The sequence below is a fragment of the Cannabis sativa genome, chromosome 9, assembly GCF_029168945.1.
Source record: "Cannabis sativa cultivar Pink pepper isolate KNU-18-1 chromosome 9, ASM2916894v1, whole genome shotgun sequence".
Taxonomy (NCBI): domain Eukaryota; kingdom Viridiplantae; phylum Streptophyta; class Magnoliopsida; order Rosales; family Cannabaceae; genus Cannabis; species Cannabis sativa.
The window spans coordinates 53,671,236-53,694,321 of NC_083609.1; the positions used below are offsets into that span (position 1 = coordinate 53,671,236).

Here is a 23,086-nt window from a genome sequence, read left to right on the forward strand (position 1 = left end):
TGATATTAGACTGAAAAATGATTGGAGTTCTGGGTTCGACAGAGAGGATTCTGGAAAGGAGTTCAATGCCAAAAAGTGAGAGTTAAAGAGAGATTTTTTTGAAATGTGAAATTATTTTTGAGAGAAAAAAATATTAAAAGTATAAATATTTTATTTTTAATTAGATGGTATATTAAAAGACCACACTTTATATTTAATGATCCTAAGCTAAATTTTCTTGTTGTTTCATGTACCTCCATCAGTGGGCGGGTCATCCAATTAATGGAATACAAAGTTCATAAATTGGTAGAGGATGCAACCAAAGGACCTTAGTAGTTAGTAGATGCAATTGGTCAAAATTCATCTTTGGTGGAAGAAAGTGCTGTACTTTTTTGTTTCTTTGAATTCCAAGACAGTAGATTTCGATCAAGATAAATAATATAACGAGCATTGCTATTAGACATCAGTGGTGCCTAGCACCTTCTCGACATGTCGTATTGTGATTGGCTAGCGATACTCTCTATAAACTATTATATTAAATTATATGGGACCCGATATTTAATTGGACCAATAGCGATATTGACACATAGAAGGGTGCTAGGCACTGCCCTTTAACATTTCTCATAATATAACCCGTGGTTATAGACTTATAGTTATCCTAATCTCCAACCCACCCTGTATTATGCATGTAACTAAATATTTTTAAATTAAAAAAGTAAAAATTAGCTAGAGCACTTTTTATTACACCATGAGACAAGGAGTAGAACTTCATAAGCAGCAAACTTTCACTGACCTTCGAATTCTCAACATAACTTACTCCATCAGAGGAAGGACCAATTGATTCACTCTCAGATTTGTTGTTAGAGAGATCCTTAAACCTAACAAAATCCAAAGAGGGTGGCCACTCCTTTGGTATTTCCAAGCATATCAATAACACAATATGATGGGAGAGTATAGAGCAAAGTTTAATTAGCAATGTTAGCTAGGAATTATTCAAACGCAAAACTACCTACCCATTGAAAAGTCTTTCATTGCACAGGTTGACAAAATCATCTGTGTAGTTACCAAAAATGTTATCAAGGCGTTTTATCAGTTTTGGTACATCATCCGGAGACAAGACATCCCATATCTTTAGTACTTGGAAGTAGTTCGAATTCTTTGCGATGTCCACTGTACTAATAACAATTTGGCCATCAACCTTAAATCTCATTATCTCCAAAGAACTTCTACTTCCCGATTCTTTTTAGAAATCTTTTAGGCCGCCAACCACCGGAAATCTTAAGAAGATGGTTTAAAATTGACTTTTTTTTCCGAATAGGTGTTAACTTTCTAAAGGACTTCAAAAAGTTATCACTGAAAAGAACCTGAAATTTGGAATGGCAAGGACAGAAATAAAAAAATTAGAATAGAAATGTCATATATGTATGTCTGACAAGAGCAACTGAGCACTAAAAATTACCTTCCACTTCGAATTTCTGAAAAGCATGCTATCAGCATTAAGAAGATCATCGAATTGATCAAGCTCTTTCTTTATCTCTAACATAGCCTTCACCAAACTCACATCTTCATCAGCATTATAGAAACAGAGACGCTTTTTTGCATCAATGACTAGAGCTTCCCAAATAGATTGACTATTAGCAAGGGTTCTTTCATTACCAAGTATCCACAAGCAATGCCTGGACAGATCAATAGAACAGACATTTTTTACTCACGCTTATGAAAACCAGGCAACAACATGCTTGGGGAAAAACATCAGTGGCATACCTAGCTCTAGTGAGAGCAACATTCGTTCTCTGAGGTTTGGATATGAAATCCAATGTCTGGCCTATATCAGATCTTACGGTTGACATTAGTATAATGTCTTCGTCCCCACCCTGGAACCCGTCAATTGTTTTCAATTTCACTCGAAAGCCATTAATATAGTCATACTTCTTTCCAACCTTCTCTTTGAATTGCAACAACTTGAGCAGAATAGGGAGACACCACACCAATACTAAGTTTAGCTTTGGTCTCATGCCATGATGTGTAAAAAACCAAATGGTTCAGTGCGCTCAACCTCTGAAACAAACTTCTTCCAAAACTAGCTTCCTCAGAAATCTGTTCAGAAAAAAGCATTGTAGATAAGGAATTATATATTGCAAAATCAGGATGAAAGAGTAATTATTAAGAAAAGAAAAAGAGAAGTGAAAGTATATACATACTTCGCTTGTAACAGAAGTGCTTCAAAACTATCAAGTAACACAGTAAGGGTTGTCATGTTTAGAAAATTTTGATCCAAAATGAAACTTTGAGGTAAATGCGTACAAAAGATCCAAATGCATTTTCTCAACTGCTTGACAGTGGAAGCAAACCTTTGTCTCATGTAATCAAGAAATGGTTTGAACTTTTCTATGATTTCTTCTTTAATATTAGTTCCACAGCTCTGTTCTTGTTGTTCTCTTATCAATTCAGATTCCAGGAAAACACGGTACTGAGAAACCCAACGTTCAAGTAAGCTTATCATGGAAGGAAAGCAATGGTTCCAACCATCCGGACCTAAACACTCCGCAAGCCTTTGAACTCGATATTCCAAAAATACATCTTTAACATCTGAGCCAACTTTGAGTTCCTCCGTATTGCCAAACAGAAGAATATCTCCTAATGAGCAGAACATGGATTTAGACTCTGTAACTATCTTCAGGACTTGAGAAGCCACTTCAGTTATTGCAACATTTGTTGGTGCACAAACAAGAGTTCTGTAGTTCATCTTTAAGAGGGAAACAAGAAGAGTAGCATCATGTGAAGACAGGCAACAACTGCACTAGTCTGAGACTCATTCATATTGGAAGATAGACTCTTCACTAACTTCTCATCAGATCTGCAACAATTCTCCTCAGGACAGGTAATACAATTTCCCTTAACCTGTATATATATTTATATATATGCACGCACACATTATACTACTCCAAAATCTCTTTATTATATAACAAAAACATACATAAATACGCTCTAGTCATGAATGGAATGTGAAAACTAAATTAGATTGAGAAATACAACAAAGCTTAACCCATTTTCATTTTTTGAAGGAAAATAGGTTTCTTGCCTCCGAAGCTTCGTAGCAAAAATATGGGTCTATTATATATTTTTATATATATAAATAAAAACACAGAGATTAGTATGATTTCCATGGAGAAAACGAAATATGAAAGCTTACGAGTACATATCAAAATTTAATAAAAAAAATTATAATTCTAATTATAAAATAAAACTAAAAGACTTTTTTTTTTTAATTTTTTATTTTTAAAATAATTATTTTTTATTTTATTTTTTAAATATTTATTTATGTGGACCAATAAAATTGTGCCACATGTACACGTATACATTCCACCATGGCAGTTAACAAAATAGATGGAAATGGCTAAGTGCTAACAGAACTTGGATTTATGATGTTTTACCACCAAAATTTTAAAATTGAGAGTTACTTGCAAGAACCTGGCCACTTAAGGAGGTTATGCCGCAAATTACTTAACCTGTAACTCTGTCTTTTTTCTTTCCTTACAATATCAATATGACATGACACAATTCCTGTTTTATGTATCATCAAAGAGAAGCTTGTAACCTTAATTTCGAAAATAATTTGTGGTACCACACATAAGATCAACAACATAAATGTTATTTAGCCTGTAAATATTGTAGAGTTTGATAGAAAATAGGGCTGACCTTGAGGGTACGTGAGCCAAGAGTGCGCCTCGGGCCCCGAACGATCACTGCCTCAAAATTGTGACAAAAAAATTTGTTACTATACATAAATATTAAATAAGAAAAAATATAACAAATATTGTTTTCTGTAGTGAGCAATCTTAAGAGCTTTTAAAAACTCATCCAAGCATTACAAGCAAGATAATGAGCAGTGTTCTTAGCGCTTAACAAAATAAAATTCAATATTGAAAATAAAACTAATTAAAATTTGGGAAATTTTCATTAGTATACGTAATAGATATTTTAATAATATAATTGACGTCCATTAATTTAATATCTTTCTATTAGCGTAACACGTCAGCATCCTTACCGTAAATCAAAATAAGTCCATATCAGTATCCCAAACACAAAACCTGTACCATATTCTTCCTCTAATTAGGGGACTAATTAATGGGTCCTTTGAAAAACGCATTAAACACAATACTGAAAATAAAATCTTTAAATTTATAACCAAAAAAAGAATATTAAAATCTCAACTTGAATCATTCTCACAAAAAGAAGAAAAAAAACTCCATTAACGAACAAAAAAGCTTCGTTCACAAACAACACAACATCAATCAATCATTTATAACCAAAATCATTTCTCAGACTACTGACAAGATCTACAAAATCTTACTGCGATCATATATAAGATCAAAGTCACAATTTGAAACCATTCTCACCAACAAAAACTCCATTAACGAGCAAAAAAAGCTTCGGTTATGATCGCCACAAGATCGATCATGAGTTCAGTATCGAAACTGTTCCTCAAACTACCGAAAATACCTAAAAATTAGAGACGGAATCATTGTTGGACATAGGAACAACTCAATCAATACTTTAAAAAAAAAATCCAAAACTTACTCTCTTTTGTTCTGGTTTTTTTTTTTTTTTTTTTTAGTTTTAAGAAACCAGTTAGTTACTTTTGAGTAAAAAAAAATATTGTTGTTATTATTGTTTCATCTTTTCATGTTATCTTTTTTAATATACTATAAATAACATCAATCAACTAACGTACATCTATAATATAATAAACTTTTTCATCCTAGATTCTATTTTTTATTTAATGTTTTCACGTCTTCAAAATAATATTTTGGTTACTTATAATGTTGATAAAAAATTAATTAGTTACTTTTACGTAAAAAAATAATTTTATATCATATACTTTGAGATACAATTTGGTTACCTCTAAAATTTATTTGTAAACATTTTAATAATCAAATAGTTATTTTGAAGTTATATTATGGTATATCATTTAAAATTTACTTGGGCAACCTTATAGTTAATTTTTGAAACTAATGAATTATCATATAATATAATAAGCTAACATTTTTAAAACTTACATAATAGTATTTTAAATGAGTTTATCTTATTGAAACATTTCTGATAAATTCCTAAAAGAACTTATAAAGAAACCAAATAGTATCTTAATATTAGAATCGTTAATATTAAAAAAATTGACTTTATTAATTTTGATATTAAGTGTACTTTATCCTAACTCTGTAATTTTATCACACATGTTTAAAGGTAACAAAAGTTACTGAAAGAATGTGAAACTATCTTAAACAACAATACATGGTTACTTTTAAATATGAAAATAATAATAATAAAATATAATATTTTGTGAAGTTAGTTGGTATAATTAATTAATTTTTACTTAAATTAACAGTTTATTTATTCTTTAGTTAACATTATATAAAAGGAAATGGTAGTGATGTCTAACTATTACGTATAAGGTGTGATATGTTATGGGCTATTTTCAAAAATATGGGAAAAATTATTAAGGTTATGATAAATATGGCATAAAAAGTAAATACCACTAAATATGGCATTATCTAACCAATCAAACTAAAAATATGGTTTTTTTCTAAAAAAAACCATACAAAACATTAAAAAGAAATCTGAATTTAAAATTCATAAAAAATAAAAACTTAATTAAATTACCATAAAAGATATTAAAATTCCCTTCATATTTATTTTTTTTAAAAAAATAAAACAAATAAAACTATAGTGATTGCCGAAGTTGTCACTCGTCTTTGGAAAAGTCACGGAGTTCTTGTCGGCACGGAAAAGTCGTCGAGTGCCGCCATTGGTGCCGAAAAAGTCGCCGGAGTTCTTTATGCCGAAAAAGTCGTCGAATTAGCATTGTCATTTTGGAAAAATCACCAAGAAACCGGTTTCTTGATGTTAGAAACCGGTTTCTTGGTGATTTTTCGGTAATTTTACCAGTGACAATGCCAAGTCCGACGACTATTCTGGAGTTTGATGTCGGTGCCGAAAAAGTTGCCGGAGTAGTTCCTGGTGTTGGAAAAATCGCCAGAGTTATTGTCGGCGTAAAAAAAGTCGTCAGAACTGGCATTGTCGCCAGCAAAATCATTAGAAAAATCACCAAGAAAGTGGTTTTTTCATCAAGAAACTGGTTTCTTCACCAAGAAAGTGGTTTCTTCATCAAGGAACTAATTTTGTTACACAACAATAATAAAGATTATGAAAACAAAACAAAAATGATATACACTGAAAATAATTGAAACCAGTTTCATCAATCAACCAAATAGAGAAAAAAAATATAAAAAAATTACCAAGAAACTGGTTTCTTCATCAAGAAACCGAAAAAAAACCAGTTTCTTGGTGATTAGCCCGATAATTTTTCCGGTGACAATGACAATTTTGACGAATTTCCTAGAGTTTACTGTTGGTACTGAAAAAGTCACCGGAGTAGCTGTCGGTGTATTAGTCGTCAGAGTTGCTACCAACGCTAGAAAATTCGTCAAGCCATTGTCGTCAGAAAAATTACCGGAAAAATTACCAAAAAACTGGTTTCTTCATCAAGAAACCAGAAACCAGTTTCTTGGTAATTTTTCTGGCGACTATGCCAATTCTAATGACTTTTTTGAAGTTTACTGTCGGTGCCGGAAAAGTCGCCGGAGTAGCTGCTAGCGTCAGAAAAGTCGTCAGAATTGGCATTGTCAACGGAAAAATCACCAAGAAACCGGTTTCTTAGACTTTAAGAAACCGGTTTCTTGGTGATTTTTCCGGTGAAAATGCCAATTCCGATGAATTTTCCGCGCCGCAAAGAACTCCGACGACTTTTCCGCACCGACCGCTACTCCGTGACTTTTCCCGCACCGACAAAGAAACTCCAGTGACTTTTCCGGCATCAATGACAAATAAAACTTCCTAAACAAATAAAAACAGTAAATATGGGATTTAGAAACCTAATTACATATATATGGCATATCAAATACCATACAAAAACCTAAAAACAAAAAAATACCATATAAATTGGCCAAACTTAAATGTGCCATATTTATCATAAGAACTTTTAAAATCCCATACTAAGTGTAATTTTGCAATTAAAAATTGGGCCTTAAAGATTTTAATTTAATAATTTTTGTGAAATATCACTAATCATTAATAAAAAAAGTTACCTCATGGTGGTATTAGTACTACAATTACTGGTGCCTAATGTTAATGCTCAAATATATGAATATATATAAAATAAATTATACTTTTTATTTGGATCATTATTTTTTGTGATAGCAAATATTTATATTTTTCACATATTAAAATAATTGTCTCGAAAAATAAATTGTAATAGTATGAGCTAAAATAAAATAATTAGTATTTTTTTTATTTAGTGAAACTAATATTTTTTTTAGAAATATTAATAGGAAAGAAAATATATCTATAATAAACAAAAAGACAACAGAGGAGATAACCAAAAAAAAAAAAAAATCAGCAAAAAAAAAAAAGAAACTTGAAACTAGAATGGCAGGGTGTTTTCATGATTTGATGGCTTTATTTTTATGATTTCTGTATAAATACCTCAATAATTGTGTATTATTTTAGCTAATAGTATTTGTAGAATTATTTTATCATTTTCATATAAAACTAAAAAATTCCCAAGGATTAAAGCAGTAGAAGAAACAATATGAATGGCTCCTCCTTCTTCCTTCTTTCTTGTGCACTCATTTTCTTCTTATTCTTCTTCTTTTTCTTCATTCCCTTAGTAGTTTCAATAATGGTGGCTGCTAAGAAACTGTGTTCCCCCAAATAGTGTAATGGAGGCTAGGTAACATTATCCCTCTTTTTTCACAAAAATATATTTCATAAAATTAATTCCACACGTGCCTTATGAATTTTCTAGAAATTTCCTCATAAATTAGCCACAATCCACATGTATTCATGCTACCTCAGCTAATTTTTGCCACATCAATTAATGAATTATCACGTCATCTTTTTTTTACATTAATTTCAACATTCAGCCACTGCTACTTTTGCTGCAGCAAAATCCCTGCAAAATTTTAGCAAAATCTTTTATTTTCTCTATTAAACTCTTTTCTTCACCAAAACTCAAATAAAACTTATAATTATCACTAACAACTCTAAATTACCCAAAAGAACACAAAAATATAAAATAATACTGAAAGGAAAGAGAAGACTTAAAAAATACCAAAACTCAAATAAAATTTATAATTATCACTAACAACTCTAAATTACCCAAAAGAACACAAAAATACAAAATAACACTGAAAGGAAAGAAAAGACCTAAAAAATAAACAAAATACACACAAATTAAGTTAAAAAACATGACAAATAATTTTTTATTCAAGAATTATCAACTGCAAACATCTTGTTGCTAAGATGATAATGGGTTTTGCAATGCATATAATATTCATTGATATGTGACAATAAGAATCATCTTGCATTGGTAGCAGTGGAGTCATTTCGTATGTTGCTACCTTCTTAGTTGGTCGTGCTTGGATTTTATGAACATGGCGACATAGATTTCTCTACAATGCCTTATGTTGTGAAAAGTATGTAGTAATTCCTGATGGTGACATTCCAACCGGGTTGTCTAGGTGTGTGTTCTTTTTGTTTCCGTTCTTAAAATGTATTTCATTTTATTATGATTAATTTTGGGTTTAACTTATGTGTTTTCCTTTTTTTTATTATTTATTATTTGTGTATAGAGATAGCATGATATATATGTTCTCATTTGTTAAGTATTTTGTTGAGGGGAAAAAGCTTCAAAATTTGGAATTAATGTCGACATAGATCTAGGCTTGTTTATTGATTATATTCATATGTAACGATAAAGCAAACCGAGCTAGAGTATCCATGTCTATATTAGCTAGATTATTCTCAATAACACAATGCATGTCAAAGATTGAAAACCTGCAACTTTATGTACTCTTAGTTTTCTCATCATGTTTTTTTTTTCGTTTGATACCTTATTTGTGTTAATGAACAATAATATCATATAATTTTATAATAATGTTAGTTAATAAATAACTTGACCTGTAACTCTGTCATTTTTATTTCCTTACAATATCAATATGACATGACACAATTCCTCTTTTATGTATCATCAAAGAGAAGCTTGTAACCTTAATTTGAAAAATAATTTGTTGTACCACACATAAGATCAACAACATAAATGTTATTTAGTATGCCTGTAAATATTGTAGAGTTTGACAGAAAATAGGGCTGACCTTGAGGGTACGTGAGCCAAGCGTGCGCCTCGGGCCCCGAACGCTCACCGCCTCAAAATTGTGACAAAAAAATTTGTTACCATACATAAATATTAAATAAGAAAAAATATAACAAATATTGTTTTCTGTAGTGAGCAATCTTAAGAGCTTTTAAAAACTCATCCAAGCATTACAAGCAAGATAATGAGAAGTGTTGTTAGTGCTTAACAAAATAAAATTCAATATTGAAAATAGAACTAATTAAAAATTTACTTATTTAATTGCATAGTTCAACAAATAAATGAGACAAGAATAACAATGGAGTAACTACTATTTGTATATCTTTTAGTATTTTATGTATTTTATAAGAGGTAAATAATAAACTACAATATTAAAAAATAAAATAAAAAATAAGATACCAAATATCCACTTCTTCATTTTGTTTTCAAATTTTTAATTAAAAAAAAAAACCTGAAATAGTAAGAATTGAATTAGTTGCTTAAATTTTGTTTTCATTTTGTTAGCGAACAAAGCCTATATTTTTCATCCATTTAGTAATGATCAAAATGATGTTACAAGAAAAAACAACTACATTAAACATAATACTATAGAATCATGAATATCGTTAGTTTTTGAAGCAACCACTAAAATAAAAAATAATAATATACTCACTAAACAAAACGGATCATAAAACTTTATTAATGAACTCCTTCAAGATTTTTATATAATACACAACTTCATAATATAATAATTAAAATGGTCCAAACATAGCTTATATATGAGTAAATATTTGTTAAGTACATGATTATTAAACTATCTCGACTCTACAATTTGGACAAAATTTACTAACTTGTAGCCACTCAACAACACATCCTTCATGATACGCGTGAGTGCATGGTAACTTAGCAGCTTCCAAACCAACCGAAACATCCTCCAAACAAATCGAACAAAAAATTGGATTATCTTTAACCCAAACTTTTTCTAATTTCTCGATTGACTCTTCACTTGCCGCCACAAAGCAAATTGGAACATCATTCATATCAAAGTCGTCATCATCGTCGTCGTCGTCGTCGTAGTCGTCGTCGTCATCAAGTTGAGGTAGTTCATAAACCAAAACTTCAACGGAAATATTAACACCGACTTCTTCATTCAAATTATGATCATAATCGTTGTTGTTTATCATTTTTTTACAGCAATCAATAATGCGATCGGCAATATAAGAGAGAGAAGGAAGATAGATCGCAGCAAGCATGTCTTGAACGTAAACTATGGTTTCAGTAACGTCGCTCTTCATCAATGTCTCGTACGAAATCCATCCAATATTTTCTAAAAAAGCAGTTGGATTTCCAGCGTCGTCGTCGAATAAAGATTCTTCATCTTCATCTTCCATAATACATATGCAATGCCTTCCAATCCAAACCCTTTTGTTGGTGGTCAAATTCCCCAGGAAAACAACAAACAATGATGTCTTCATCTGCATATCTAGTTCAAATTTCTTTGAAGACTTGGCTTTGAAATTAGTAGTACAATTAGAGTTACTATCATTCCCCTTCTCATCCTCAGTGACTGATATAAAGGCCCATAATCTTCCTGTTTCTGGTTTAGCATTCACTAAAATCATGCATCATGTCTCCAGGCAAAGTTTTATCATTGAATCTGTTCCTCCAGTAATCAACTTGAACTTGATAAACTTTTTCTCAAAAGCAACTGCCTTGGCATAAGGTAATCTATGATGCAGCGTGTCCATACTTGAGTATAACTGCGCTCGAGTTTCTTCCAACAAAGGGTACACAAAAGATCCCAAATAATTCTGAACCCATTCAAATGATTCAGGAATTTTTTTCACCTAGAAAGAAACAAAGTTTATTAGTTAAGTAAAGAAGTTTGCAACTTCTACACAAAAACAAAATGAATGGTAAAAGTTCAATGAGCTTGTTTTTAAGAGTTTTATAGTCAACACTCACAAATTATAGTAAGTGAGATTTGGAAGCATAAGAAATTTTGAAATGTACCAATAATATATACACATAAGAAATGATTTGCTTACACATCAAAAGTATATCCCAAAATGGAAATAGCAGGAAAAAGAATATGAGGACTAAATTCAAACTACATAGACAAACAAAACAAATTAGTAGTTATATAAACGACATTTGTACCTATTAATCTCATACTTGCATCAAAAGTAAGCAATTACTAAAATTGGATTTTCCCCTATTTCATAATCTAATCCATGCGTCTAGAATTCTGTCATCACAATTAAGAATACACACATTAGAATTTCAAGAAAATTTAAATGGGAAATTAATGGTGCTCAATCATTTATATATATGATCTTCTTTTATATTTAAGCTTCAATGTTAACGAGAACAACTCGTATATATTATTGGCTGTGTTGTTTGACAGTGTTTCTTTATTTTGTATCAGATTAAAACTTGATATTGAATAGGCATTTTTCTCAATTTGTCAAAAAAATTTAGTCATATTGTGTAATCTTTGTTCGATTCCCTATATTACTGTGCTTTCATCTGTTTTTGGTGTAATTTATAGTGGATTATTACCATTCCAAATACCAAGTAATACTGCGATTTGGAATGGTATTTGGAAGTTGTATGTTCCTCCTAAAGTTAAAGATCTTGTATGGCGAGCGGCTTCTGATTGTCTTCATACTAAAACGCGTCTTCCATCTAGGCATGTACAAGTTGATAGTGGCTGTCCAAGGTGTGTTAACAATGTTGAAACTCCTTATCATTATCTGGTGGATTGTCCGTTTGATAGTAGCTGTTGGGAGCTTGCTGGTTTGAAGAAGAATGTCCCAGCCGTTACGATGGCTGGAAGTCATGTTCAAGCAAGTGGAGAAAGAAAGGAGAGATGATATTGCAGTGCTTTATTGGGCGATATGGAAAACCAGAAATGAACTGGTTTGGACGGACAAACAGTCGACGGTTGCTGGTGTAGTTTTTCTGGCCAAGTCTACTCTCTCTAATTGGTGTAATGCTCAAGACAAGCTGCTGGTTCCTACAGCAGCGTTTCTAACAGAGGAAGACAGAGGAGAGACCTGGAAAAAACCTACTGCAAACAAGTTGAAAGTAAATATTGATGCTGCAATTTTTGACACCAATGCCACTTATAGTTTTGTGTGTGTGGCTAGGGATGCTAATGGTCAATTGGTCGAGGCTATCACTAGATGTCGGGCAGGGAACATTGCTCCTGAATTGGCGAAGGCAATGGGGGTAAGGGAGGCCTTAAGTTGGATAAAACAAAGAGATTGGCAAGGAACGGTGGTTGAAACTGATTGTCTATCCGTGTTTAAGCAATTAGAAGTGATCTTCCTTTGTTGTTATATTTTTGAGAGTATTATTTTTAATTGTAAAATGTTTTTAGAACAATTGCGTGATGTTTTCGTTATTTTTGTAAGACGGTCTGCAAATAGAGTTGTTCACTCTTTGGCTCGAGCATCCTATTTTGTCGCTGATCGTACTCTTATGAGCAATGAGGTTTCTACCGATTTGCTTCTTGTAATCATGAATGATTGCAGTTAAATAAAGCTGAAGATTTTATTCAAAAAAATAAATTACTTTAGACTAAAGTTACTTATTATTTAAGTGAAATGAGAATGAGAAAAATGAAAAAGTTGAGGGGAAAGTCAAAAATTTGGCTATTAACTTTTACTAGAATTGAATTGTTGTTGTGTTAAAATTAGATAAAGTGATAAGTATGAGTATCTCTCCACTCTCCACATGAATTGATTAACAATCAATTATACAAAAATTAATACTAACAATTTAGGTAAAACAATAAAGAGTTGATTTGAATTAAATCAGCACTAAATATAAAGTAAATATAACAAGAAAGTAAACGGGAAAAGTGATGAGCTAGAACAATTAAATTCTCTTAGAATACAAATTTAATGTAAATGTCATGGAAGAATGTATTAGTAATTAAATTTTATCAACCAAAACATATAATTTCTTATATATTATGAGCTCTCAAGACTAAATTAATATATTTCTATGCAAATTTAGACTTAAATAATACAAATTAAGTATCAATTTCTCATGGGTCATACAAAATAAATAAAATATTCCTTAACAATTTACACATCAAACTTTTTTAAGGTGATAATCTTGCATCTTTCAAGTATTTCCACTAATCTTACTTTTTCTAAAATCAAGATTAGCTAACAACTTAAAATTGGTGATCAAGCAAAAGTATGTAGACAAACATTAAGCATCATTGAATGAACAAAACTTCTATTACCAAAAACACATTCATAAAACATTAATAAAATTCACAATCCAAGATTTATTAAAAGTTCTAACTACAAGAAAATTAGTACATGCTCAAGGTTATAAAAGATACCCAAATGAAATAAAGAAGTATAAAAACAAAATACAAAAGATTAAAGGAGTAGAAGAAACTGTATAGATGACTCCTTCTTCCTTCTTTCTTGTGCACTCATTTTCTTCTTATTCTTCTTCTTTTTCTTCATTCCCTTAGTATTTTCAATAATGGTGGCTGCTAAGAAATTATGTTTCCCAAAATGGTGTAATGGAAACTAGGTAATATTATTCCTCTTTTCCACAAAAATATCTTTCATAAAATTAATTCCACATGCGCCTTATGAATTTTCTAGAAACTTTCTCACAAATCAATCACGATCCACATATATTTATGCCACTTCAGCTAATTTTTGCCACATCAATTAATGAATTGTCACGTCATCTTTTTTCAACATTCAGCCCCTGCTACTTTTGCTGCAGTAAAATCCCTGCAAATTTTTAGCAAAATCTTGCATTTTCTCTATTAAACTTTTTTCATCAACAAAACTCAAATCAAACTTAATAATTATCACTAACGCTCCAAATTACCCAAAAAAATTAATATAAAAATACAAAATAACATTGAAAGGAAAGAAAAGAACTAAAAAATAAACAAAACACACACACACAAGTTAAGTTTAAAAACATGACAAAGAACTCTTTATTCAAGAATTATCAACTGCAAACATCTTGTTGCTGAGATGATAATGGGTTTTGCAATGCATATAATATTCATTGATATGTGACAATAAGAATCATCTTGCACTGGTAGCAGTAGAGTCATTTTGTGTGTTGCTACCTTCTTAGTTGGTCGTGCTTAGATTTTATGAACGCGACGACATATATTTCTCTGCTATACCTTATGCTATGAAAATTATGTAGTAATCTCTTTCAGATAGTTTTGGATGGTGACATTTCAACCGAGTTGTCTAGGTGTGTGTTCTTTTTGTTTCCATTTCTAAAATGTATTTCATTTTATTATATGATTAATTTTTGTTTGAACTTATGTGTTTTCCTTTTCTTATTTTCTTTATTATTTGTGTGTAGAGAGATAGCACTAAATTTGTTTAGTAACCATTCATGGGTAATACCCATTAAATGGTGTTTCATATATATATATATATATATATATATATTCTCATTTGCTGAGTATTTTGTTGAGGGGAAAAAGATTTAATAAAATTGGAATCTATATGTGGAATGTCATAGATTTAGACATGTTTATTGATTATATTCATATGCAAAGATAAAGCACACCTGTAGATATAAGGGTGAGCGAGTATCCATGTCAATATTAGGTTGTTCTCAATAGCACAACACATGTCAAACATTGAATACCTGCAACTTTATGTACTCTTAGTTTTCTCCTCTTTTTTTTTTTTTTTTTTTTCTTTTGTTTGAAACCTTATTTGTGTTAATGAACAATAATATCACATAATTTTATAGTAATGTTTGTTTATAAATAACTTATCTTGTGACATGTCTTTTATATTTCCTAACAATATCAATATGACAAGAGAAGCTTGTAACCTTAATTTGAAAAATAATTTGTGGTAATAGCACACATAATTAGATCAACACCATAAATGTTATTTAGTATGCCTATAAATATTGTAGAGTTTGAAGGAAAATAGGGCCGACCTTAAGGGTAGGTGAGCCAGGCTTGCGCCTCAAGCCCCCAAACGCTCAGGGCCTCAAAATTGTAAAAAAAAAAAAAAAAAAAAATTGTTAGTATACATAAATATTAAATAAGAAGAAAATATAACAAATGTTGTTTGGTATAGTAGTAAAAGGTGTTACTTTAAGCTAAGAAGTTTAGGCATCAATTCTCAACTTCTACTTTTTTAAAAAATTATTTAATGTGTAGTTATAAAGGACTAAACCTTAAAGCTTTTAAGAATTTTTAAAAGCTCATCCAAACACCACGAGCAAGACAATAAACAACATTGTTAGTAGATCGCTTAACAAAATAAAATTTAATACTGAAAATAGAACTAATTAAAGATTTACACTCATCATGGGGTCTTTTTAGTAGGTCCTATAACAAAAAATTTCTATACATATTTCATGCATACTACAAGAGAATACAATGGAGTAATTAGTATTCGGATATCTTTTAGTATTTTAAGAGACGTAAATAATAAACTATAATATTAAAAAATAAAATAAAAAATAGGATACCATATGTCCATTTCTTCATTTTGTTTTCATATTTTTAATTAAAAAGAAAAAGTAGTAAGAATTGAATAGTTTCAATTTTGTTTTCATTTTGTTACCCAACAAAGCCTATATTTTTAATCCATTAACTAATTATCAAAGTATTCATAACATAATAAGAATTGAATAGTTACTTAAATTGGATTTCTTCTCATATGATGTTACAACAAAAAATCACTACATTAAACATAATGCTATAGAATCATAAATATCGTTAGTTTTTGAAGCAACCACCAAAATCAAAAATAATAATATACTCACTAAACAAAACGAATCATAAAACTTTATTAATGAATTCCTTCAAGATGTTTATATAATACACAACTTTATATATAATAATTAAAATGGTCCAAGCATAGCTTATATATACGAGTAAAAATTTGTTAAGTACATAATTATTAAACTAACGATATTATTTTTTGAAGCAACCACCAAAATCAAAAATAATAATATACTCACTAAACAAAACAGATCATAAAACTTTATTAATGAATTCCTTCAAAATGTTTATATAATGCACAACTTTATATATAATAATTAAAATGGTCCAAACATAGCTTATATATATGAGTAAAAATTTGTTAAGTACATGATTATTAAACTATCTCGACTCTACAATTTGGACAAAATTTACTAACTTGTAGCCACTCAACAACACATTCTTCATGATACGCGTGAGTGCATGGTAACTTAGTAGCTTCTAAACCAGCCGAAACATCCTCCAAACAAATCGAACAAAAAATTGGATTATCTTTAACCCAAACTTTTTCTAATTTCTCGATTGACTCTTCACTTGCCGCTACAAAGCGAATTGGAACATCATTCATATCAAAGTCATCATCGTCATCATCGTCGTCATCGTCGTCGTCATCAAGTTGAGGTAGTTCATCAACAAAAACTTCAACGGAAATATTAACACCGACTTCTTCATTCAAATTATTATTATCATAATCATTGTTGTTCATCATCTTTCTACCGCAATCAATAACGCCAACGGCAATAAAAGAGAGAGAAGGAAGATAGACCTCAGCAAGCATGTCTTCAATGTTAAGTAGGGCTTCAGTAACGTCGCTCTTCATCAATGTCTCGTACGAAATCCATCCAATATTTTCTAAAAAAGCAGTGGAATTTCCCGCGTCGTCGTCGAATAAAGATTCTTCATCTTCAACTTCCATACTAGATGAGTGTGGAGCAAGAATAAACTTGGCATTTAAGTTAATGGTAAAGTAACGAGCATGTGGCTCTTCTTCTATTGTGTTAGGTTGAGTAGTATAACTATATCTATAGGGTGATATATGGTAATGAGGATCACCAATTACTTGAGGAGAAGTCATAATTAATCACTGAAATGATTAATTTTGGTTAATTTACAAAGTTTAAGAAAAATTTGAGCTTTAGAAGTTTCGAAATTAGGGTTATCAAATGTATTCAATTAGCTTAGGAAAGAGAGAGAGGGTGAGATGAAAAACGATAATAAGGAGTCAGACCACTATTTAATGTAATTCAAATCTACATTCTATTAGGAGTAGGATTAATATGAGCCGTTGGATTTTTTCGGTTGATTGTAAGGTCATTTTTACCCCTTTCACGTTTTTTATCTTATTTATTTTATTCCCACATTCTTCTCAACGAACTGGTTACTGGTTACTGGTTACTGGTTACTGGTTACTGTTACAAATCGTCGGCGAACTCATCGATTCCTTCCAACGATTCCTTCAGTTTCTTTTCCGTTGCTATGTTCAAATAGCTCATTAATTTCCACAAACAGATATGGCGACTATACAGTTCTGCGTCACCTTATTGAGTAGATTTGAGTGGTGGTGGGGATAATTAGGCAGATGTGAGAGTTTTGGAAGATTTCGAACTTGGCGATTATTATTCAAGACAAGGGTTTCGGTTGATTTCTAGGTATGGCGTGGTACTTCTCTATCTTTTACTTGATTAATTTCTAGGATTATATCAAAGAAACCCACTTCAATTCAATCGAGAAGGATTTTTCATTTGGTGGATCGAAGATCACATCCATTTGTACACACAAGTGTATATGTAATTATTTCTATTTTTATAAGGTTTTGAGTAGTTTCTTCAATTGAATTGATTGGCAGATGAAATTTTTGTGTAAAAAAGAGTAAATTAGTTTTATTTAAATAAAATAGAAAGATGAGATTTTGGGTTGTAAGTTTGTGTGACCAAATGGAGTAGTGTTTTAGACTTTTACTAATTACTACTGTGTGTTCTGTGTGTTGATTTTCACCATTCATAGATAACATTCAGCTTTGTACAATTTCTATTATAAACTTAATTAGTACTAAAAAAAACGAATCATAAGAACTTGTTCTGTCTGTTAATGGTGTCATTGAACAAGTGGGACATTAGGAGTTACTATGAGTATGTATGAGGTTGTACTTTTCAAGTGATTTGTTTTTGTTTGATGATTAACTGATTGTCTGTATTTAGTTTCTCTTAGGGGAATATTACATTATATGTTTTTGTTTGTTTACTTGGGATAACTAACTACAATTAAGAATGCAATTCTCATCATTATTTCTTGTAGAGTCAAGTTGATCCTATTCTCATATTGGATTTTTGTACCTCAAATATGAATAGCTTATAACATTTTGGCAACTCATTTCAGGTGGGTGATGTCATGTGGGAGCCACTATTGACATATGCATTTGTTCATTTGTTAATAAGAGAATGTAAATGTAGTTGCCAATGTAAATGTTAATATGAATAGTGATCTCCTTAAAGAAAGACTTGCTTGTACTCTGGCTTAGTTGCTATAGTTGAACTTGAAGAATCTATGTTTTGGCATGCACTAGAACTAGAATCCATCAATTCTCAAATGAGATGAATAGAATCCATCCGGACCTAAACACTCCACAAGCCTTTGAACTCGATATTCCAAAAATACATCTTTAATATCTGAGCCAACTTTGAGTTCTTCCATATTGCCAAACAGAAGAATATCTCCTAATGAGCAGAACATGGATTTAGACTCTGTAACTATCTTCAGGACTTGCGAAGCCACTTCAGTTATTGCAACATTTGTGGGTGCACAAAGAAGAGTTCTGTAGTTCATTTTTAAGAGGGAAACAAGAAGAGTAGCATTGGCTTTCGTCTTTCCTGTCCCAGGCGGACCCCATATAAGCTCAAAAGCATCTCTGCTCTTGCAGTGCATCATGTGACGACAAGCAAGAACTGCACTAGTCTGAGACTCATTCATATTGGAAGATAGACTCTTCACTAACTTCACCTCACATCTGCAACAATTCTCCTCAGGACAGGTAAATGAATTGAAACAGATTGAAGCATGGTTAATGGAAACACATTCTAGTTAAAAAGCTTACCCATGAACGATTACTTAGAACATATTTAAGCAAATCAAGATTGCATGACATATGCAATGCCTTCCAAACTGTTAGACCCTGCGATTAGTATGGTGGGCTAGCATATATTAAATAGAAGGGTATTTGAGTCTTTGTTTAGAGGGTAGTGTTTAGGAGAAAATACAATAGTATATATAGGTGAGTAAGATAATAGAGAGGGGGTAATGTATTGAGTAAATTTCTATTTGCACCAAAGGGGCCTAAGGGCTCCCTTACTTTGTAATTGGGTTTCTCATACATTCAATATACATTTCCTATTGTTTTGCTACTGTTCTATTCCTATTATTGCTGCTGTTTGTGCTATTTGCTACTGTTTCATTGTGTACTTGAGTTTGGAGTTCTCGGGACTTATCACAAACCCTTTTGTTGGTGGTCAAATTCCCCAGGAAAACAAAAAACAATGAATTCTTCATCTGCATATCTAGTTCAAATTCCTTTGAAGACTTGGCTTTGAAATTAGTAGTAGAGTTATAGCTATTATCATTCCCGTTCTCATCCTCCGTGGTGGAGCTACTACCAGCCCCGTCCTCATCCTCAATCCTCAGTGACTGATAAAGAAGTTTGCAACTTCTACACAAAAACCAAATGAATGGTAAAAGCTCAATGAGCTTGTTTTTAAGAGTTTTATAGTCAACACTCACAAATTATAGTAAGTGAGATTTGGAAGCATAAGAAATTTTGAAATGTACCAATAATATATACACATAAGAAATGATTTGCTTACATAGCAGGAAAAAGAATATGAGGACTAAATTCAAACTACATAGACAAACAAAACAAATTAGTTTAGTTATATAAACGACATTTTGTACCTATTAATCTCATAATCTCATACTTGCATCAAAAGTAAGCAATTACTAGAAATGGATTTTCCCCTATTTCATAATCTAATCCATGCGTCTAGAATTCTGTCATCACAATTAAGAATACACACATTAGAATTTCAAGAAAATTTAAATGGGAAATTTTCGTATATATACGTAATTTACAATCTATTAACATAAATGACGTTAATTAATCTAATGCAATCCTAATAACGTGACACGTCATCACCCCTACCGTAAATCCAAAATAAACCCAGCCTGCAATCTCGTTTCTTCAACGCGCTGTAATCATCCGAAAATCAAGGGATTGAATTTCTTAAACAGCGCGCGATTTATATTAAAAAAAAGGAAACCTATAAATCTATAATTCAAAATCTAAGAATTCAAATCAAATCTTGAAAAAAAAAACCATTAACGAACAAAAAAAAAAGGTTTCGTTCGACAACCGATCGAACATCCTAAAAACAAATTTCGATTTTGAAAACTGCAATAACGATTTTCAAAATCGCTTCCCTGCGATTATACAAATCAATATCACAGCTGTAAAACTTCTCTCAAAAAAAAAAATCTCCATTAAAAAACAAAAAAAAAAGCTTCAGTTACAAAAAATCACAGCTAGCCGATCAACATTAATTCAGAACCAACGAAGCAATCAGACAACATTACGACATATCAACCAAACAGTCGACACAGCAAATGCGATCAAAAATCAAAGGTTAAGCAAAAATTACCTTCCGCAGTGTAATCGACGACATGTACATCTTCATCGTCTTCCTTTGCCTTTCCTAGTCGCACCACCAAAAGCTACCAAAATAGGTAATTATAAAAATTAAAAATACATAACTGATTATTATACAAAAATACTTTCAATAATTATGTGAGAAAATCATTTTTATACGTATATTTGTCAACAAAAAAAAATACTTAGAATATATAAAATTGTTTATAACAAAAGTTACATTTGCATTGATTGATGACAGTTTGATATGGAAGATCCAAGAATAGTTATGATATTTTATAATGGACAATGAGTGGACAAAACAAACTACACAGACTTTAAAGTGACAGGGATATTAATACCATCAAAATGTTCTTACAACCTACTTGCACAAACAATATGTTCTACTTTGGGTTTGGACAGAAGTAAACAAAACATTGATGTTCAATTCCAAATTAAATTAGGAATACCACCCATGAAGATTATAGATGACAATGGCTGCAAATTTTATGAACAAATCAGAAAAAAAAAAAGATGATGATGAGACCAAATACCCTATGATGGTAAACCTTTCGACAGCCATTCCAACAGAAAATATTGGTAACAACTCCATCAATCACGACTACTCTGAACATACAATGCAAATCACCCAAGCTATACCTACAAGGACAGAGTATGCACAAAATATGGCAGACTTCGTAATCAATTAAGTTGAAAATGCAATTGAAACAAGCCAGCAAGCAACAAGTCAGGTGATCTCAGATCCTCATGTTGATAACATATTTGTTGGACAAGTTTTTTCAAACAAAGAAACTCTACAAAATGCTGTCAGCCTATACTCTATAAGAAGAAATCAACCCTTCAAGGTAAAGAGATCCTCCAAACTTGACTATAAGCTAGTTTGCATCGATGAAAATTGTACATGGAGTTTCTTGGCATCAAAACATGAAAAAACAAACATGTTCAAAATCAGAAAGATTCAGCATTCTCATACATGCTCAATAGATGTCACATCTGTAGACCATCCTAATGCAACAAGCAACCTGATTGGTAGTGTAATAAGAACCAAATTTGTAAAGCCAAAGAGAGACTACACACCAAATGAAATAGTGGATGACATGGCAGATGACTATTGTGTCTCCATATCTTACCAAAAAGCATGGAGGGCTAGAGAAAAAGCTATTGTAGATGCAAGATGCTGTCCACACGAATCGTACTCTGAAATACCAAGAATCTTATACATGATGGAAAAATGCAACCTAGGTACTACTTGACAACCCTAAAACCAAGTTTTCCAAACAAAATTATAAAATATAATATACTAAATGGTTTATTGAATTACAGGAACAATCACAGACCTTGTCACAGACGAAAATGGCCACTTCAAATACCTATACTTCGCAATAGGTGCTTCCATCAAAGGTTGGCAACACTGCAATCCAATAATAGTCACGGATGGTACTTTCTTAAAAAATCAACATGGTGCAGCATTATTAATAGCTAGTGCACAAAATGCAAATAGACACATATTTCCACTAGCATTTGCAATAGTAGACTCTAAGAATGACACTTCATGGAACTGGTTCTTCAGCAAGCTAAAAGAATCATACAGTGAAAGAGAAGGGCAGTGCATTATTTCAGACAGACATGAAAGTATTGCGAAAGCAGCAAATACAAACTTCTCAAACCTCATGCATGGGGTTTGTTGCTACCACTTGCTAAAAAATATCAAGACCAAGTTCAAAAATGGTGGAGATGAACTCAAGAATGCATTCAATGGAGCTTCCAAAGCTTACAATGCTGCTGAATATGAAAAAAAAAACATGAGAGATTTAGACAATATTCATAGCAGCATAAGAGACTATCTGGTCAACGAAGTTGGAAACAGTAAGTGGACAAGGTTATACAGCCAAAACAAGTGATACAAAACAATGACATCGAACATCGCAGAATCTGTGAATGCAGCACTCAAAGAAGTAAGAGAGTTACCAATAGCAACTTTACTATAATGTCTTCACTCTTTGGTTCAAAAATAGTATTGGGACAACAAGAATAGAGCATTGTCTACATTCACATACTTGGCACAAAAACCAGAGAAAAGTCTACGTAAAGAACGAGATATGAGCTTAAAGTACAAGGTAACATATCTGCCTTATAAAAATTATTCCATATTTATTTGAAATAGACGTACTGGTTTATTTTTGCACTCATTACTGAAAAAAAATCACTTTATTGTCTCATACAGTTATTAAATAAACTTATTAGTCTATTGCTGCATATCCAAAATCAAACCCGTTTGTATACCAATAAACATGCTTAAATTTTTTTTTACATGCAATCAAGAATGTAACTAATATAACTACTTGCACAGGTGGAAACATCAAATCTGGTTGTATACAAAGTACATGATTGTACCGACTCATACATAGTAAACCTGGAAAAAAAA

The 23,086-nt window shown here is 31.4% G+C and overlaps 3 protein-coding genes and 1 long non-coding RNA gene across 4 annotated transcripts; 2 read left to right on the plus strand and 2 right to left on the minus strand.

Annotated features, from left to right (window-relative positions):
* Nucleotides 1-200: 200 nt before the first annotated feature.
* LOC133031002 (regulator of nonsense transcripts 1 homolog) lies at nt 201-2,072 on the minus strand. Its single transcript, XM_061104179.1, has 3 exons — nt 1,744-2,072; nt 1,439-1,655; nt 201-1,343 (listed from the first exon to the last, which is right to left on the minus strand). Exons 1-3 carry the CDS (start codon nt 1,992-1,994, stop codon nt 1,206-1,208), a joined length of 606 nt encoding a protein of 201 aa, XP_060960162.1. The 5' UTR covers nt 1,995-2,072; the 3' UTR covers nt 201-1,205.
* A 14,233-nt stretch (nt 2,073-16,305) lies between these two features.
* On the minus strand, nt 16,306-17,043 carry LOC133031482 (uncharacterized). The gene has a single exon (XM_061104990.1). It carries the CDS (start codon nt 17,041-17,043, stop codon nt 16,306-16,308), a length of 738 nt encoding a protein of 245 aa, XP_060960973.1.
* A 52-nt stretch (nt 17,044-17,095) lies between these two features.
* Nucleotides 17,096-19,401, plus strand: LOC115702286 (uncharacterized). Its single transcript, XR_009684547.1, has 2 exons — nt 17,096-17,617; nt 18,345-19,401. It is a non-coding gene; the product is annotated as an uncharacterized LOC115702286 (long non-coding RNA).
* A 2,198-nt stretch (nt 19,402-21,599) lies between these two features.
* LOC115702288 (uncharacterized) lies at nt 21,600-22,562 on the plus strand. The gene is made up of 2 exons (XM_030629734.2): nt 21,600-21,903; nt 21,985-22,562. Exons 1-2 carry the CDS (start codon nt 21,600-21,602, stop codon nt 22,560-22,562), a joined length of 882 nt encoding a protein of 293 aa, XP_030485594.2.
* The last annotated feature ends 524 nt before the right edge of the window (nt 22,563-23,086 follow it).

What these genes read in the sequence shown, in the direction of transcription:
- LOC133031002 (XM_061104179.1), bottom strand. Translation starts at nt 1,994, where the DNA reads ATGAGACCAAAGCTAAACTTAGTATTGGTGTGGTGTCTCCCTATTCTG. An exon ending in GTTGCTCTCACTAGAGCTAG is followed by an intron (nt 1,656 to 1,743) that starts GTATGCCACTGA and finishes TGATCTGTCCAG; the next exon opens with GCATTGCTTGTGGATACTTG. An exon ending in TCAGAAATTCGAAGTGGAAG is followed by an intron (nt 1,344 to 1,438) that starts GTAATTTTTAGT and finishes TCCAAATTTCAG; the next exon opens with GTTCTTTTCAGTGATAACTT.
- LOC133031482 (XM_061104990.1), bottom strand. Translation starts at nt 17,043, where the DNA reads ATGACTTCTCCTCAAGTAATTGGTGATCCTCATTACCATATATCACCC.
- LOC115702288 (XM_030629734.2), top strand. Translation starts at nt 21,600, where the DNA reads ATGTTCAAAATCAGAAAGATTCAGCATTCTCATACATGCTCAATAGAT. An exon ending in GATGGAAAAATGCAACCTAG is followed by an intron (nt 21,904 to 21,984) that starts GTACTACTTGAC and finishes ATTGAATTACAG; the next exon opens with GAACAATCACAGACCTTGTC.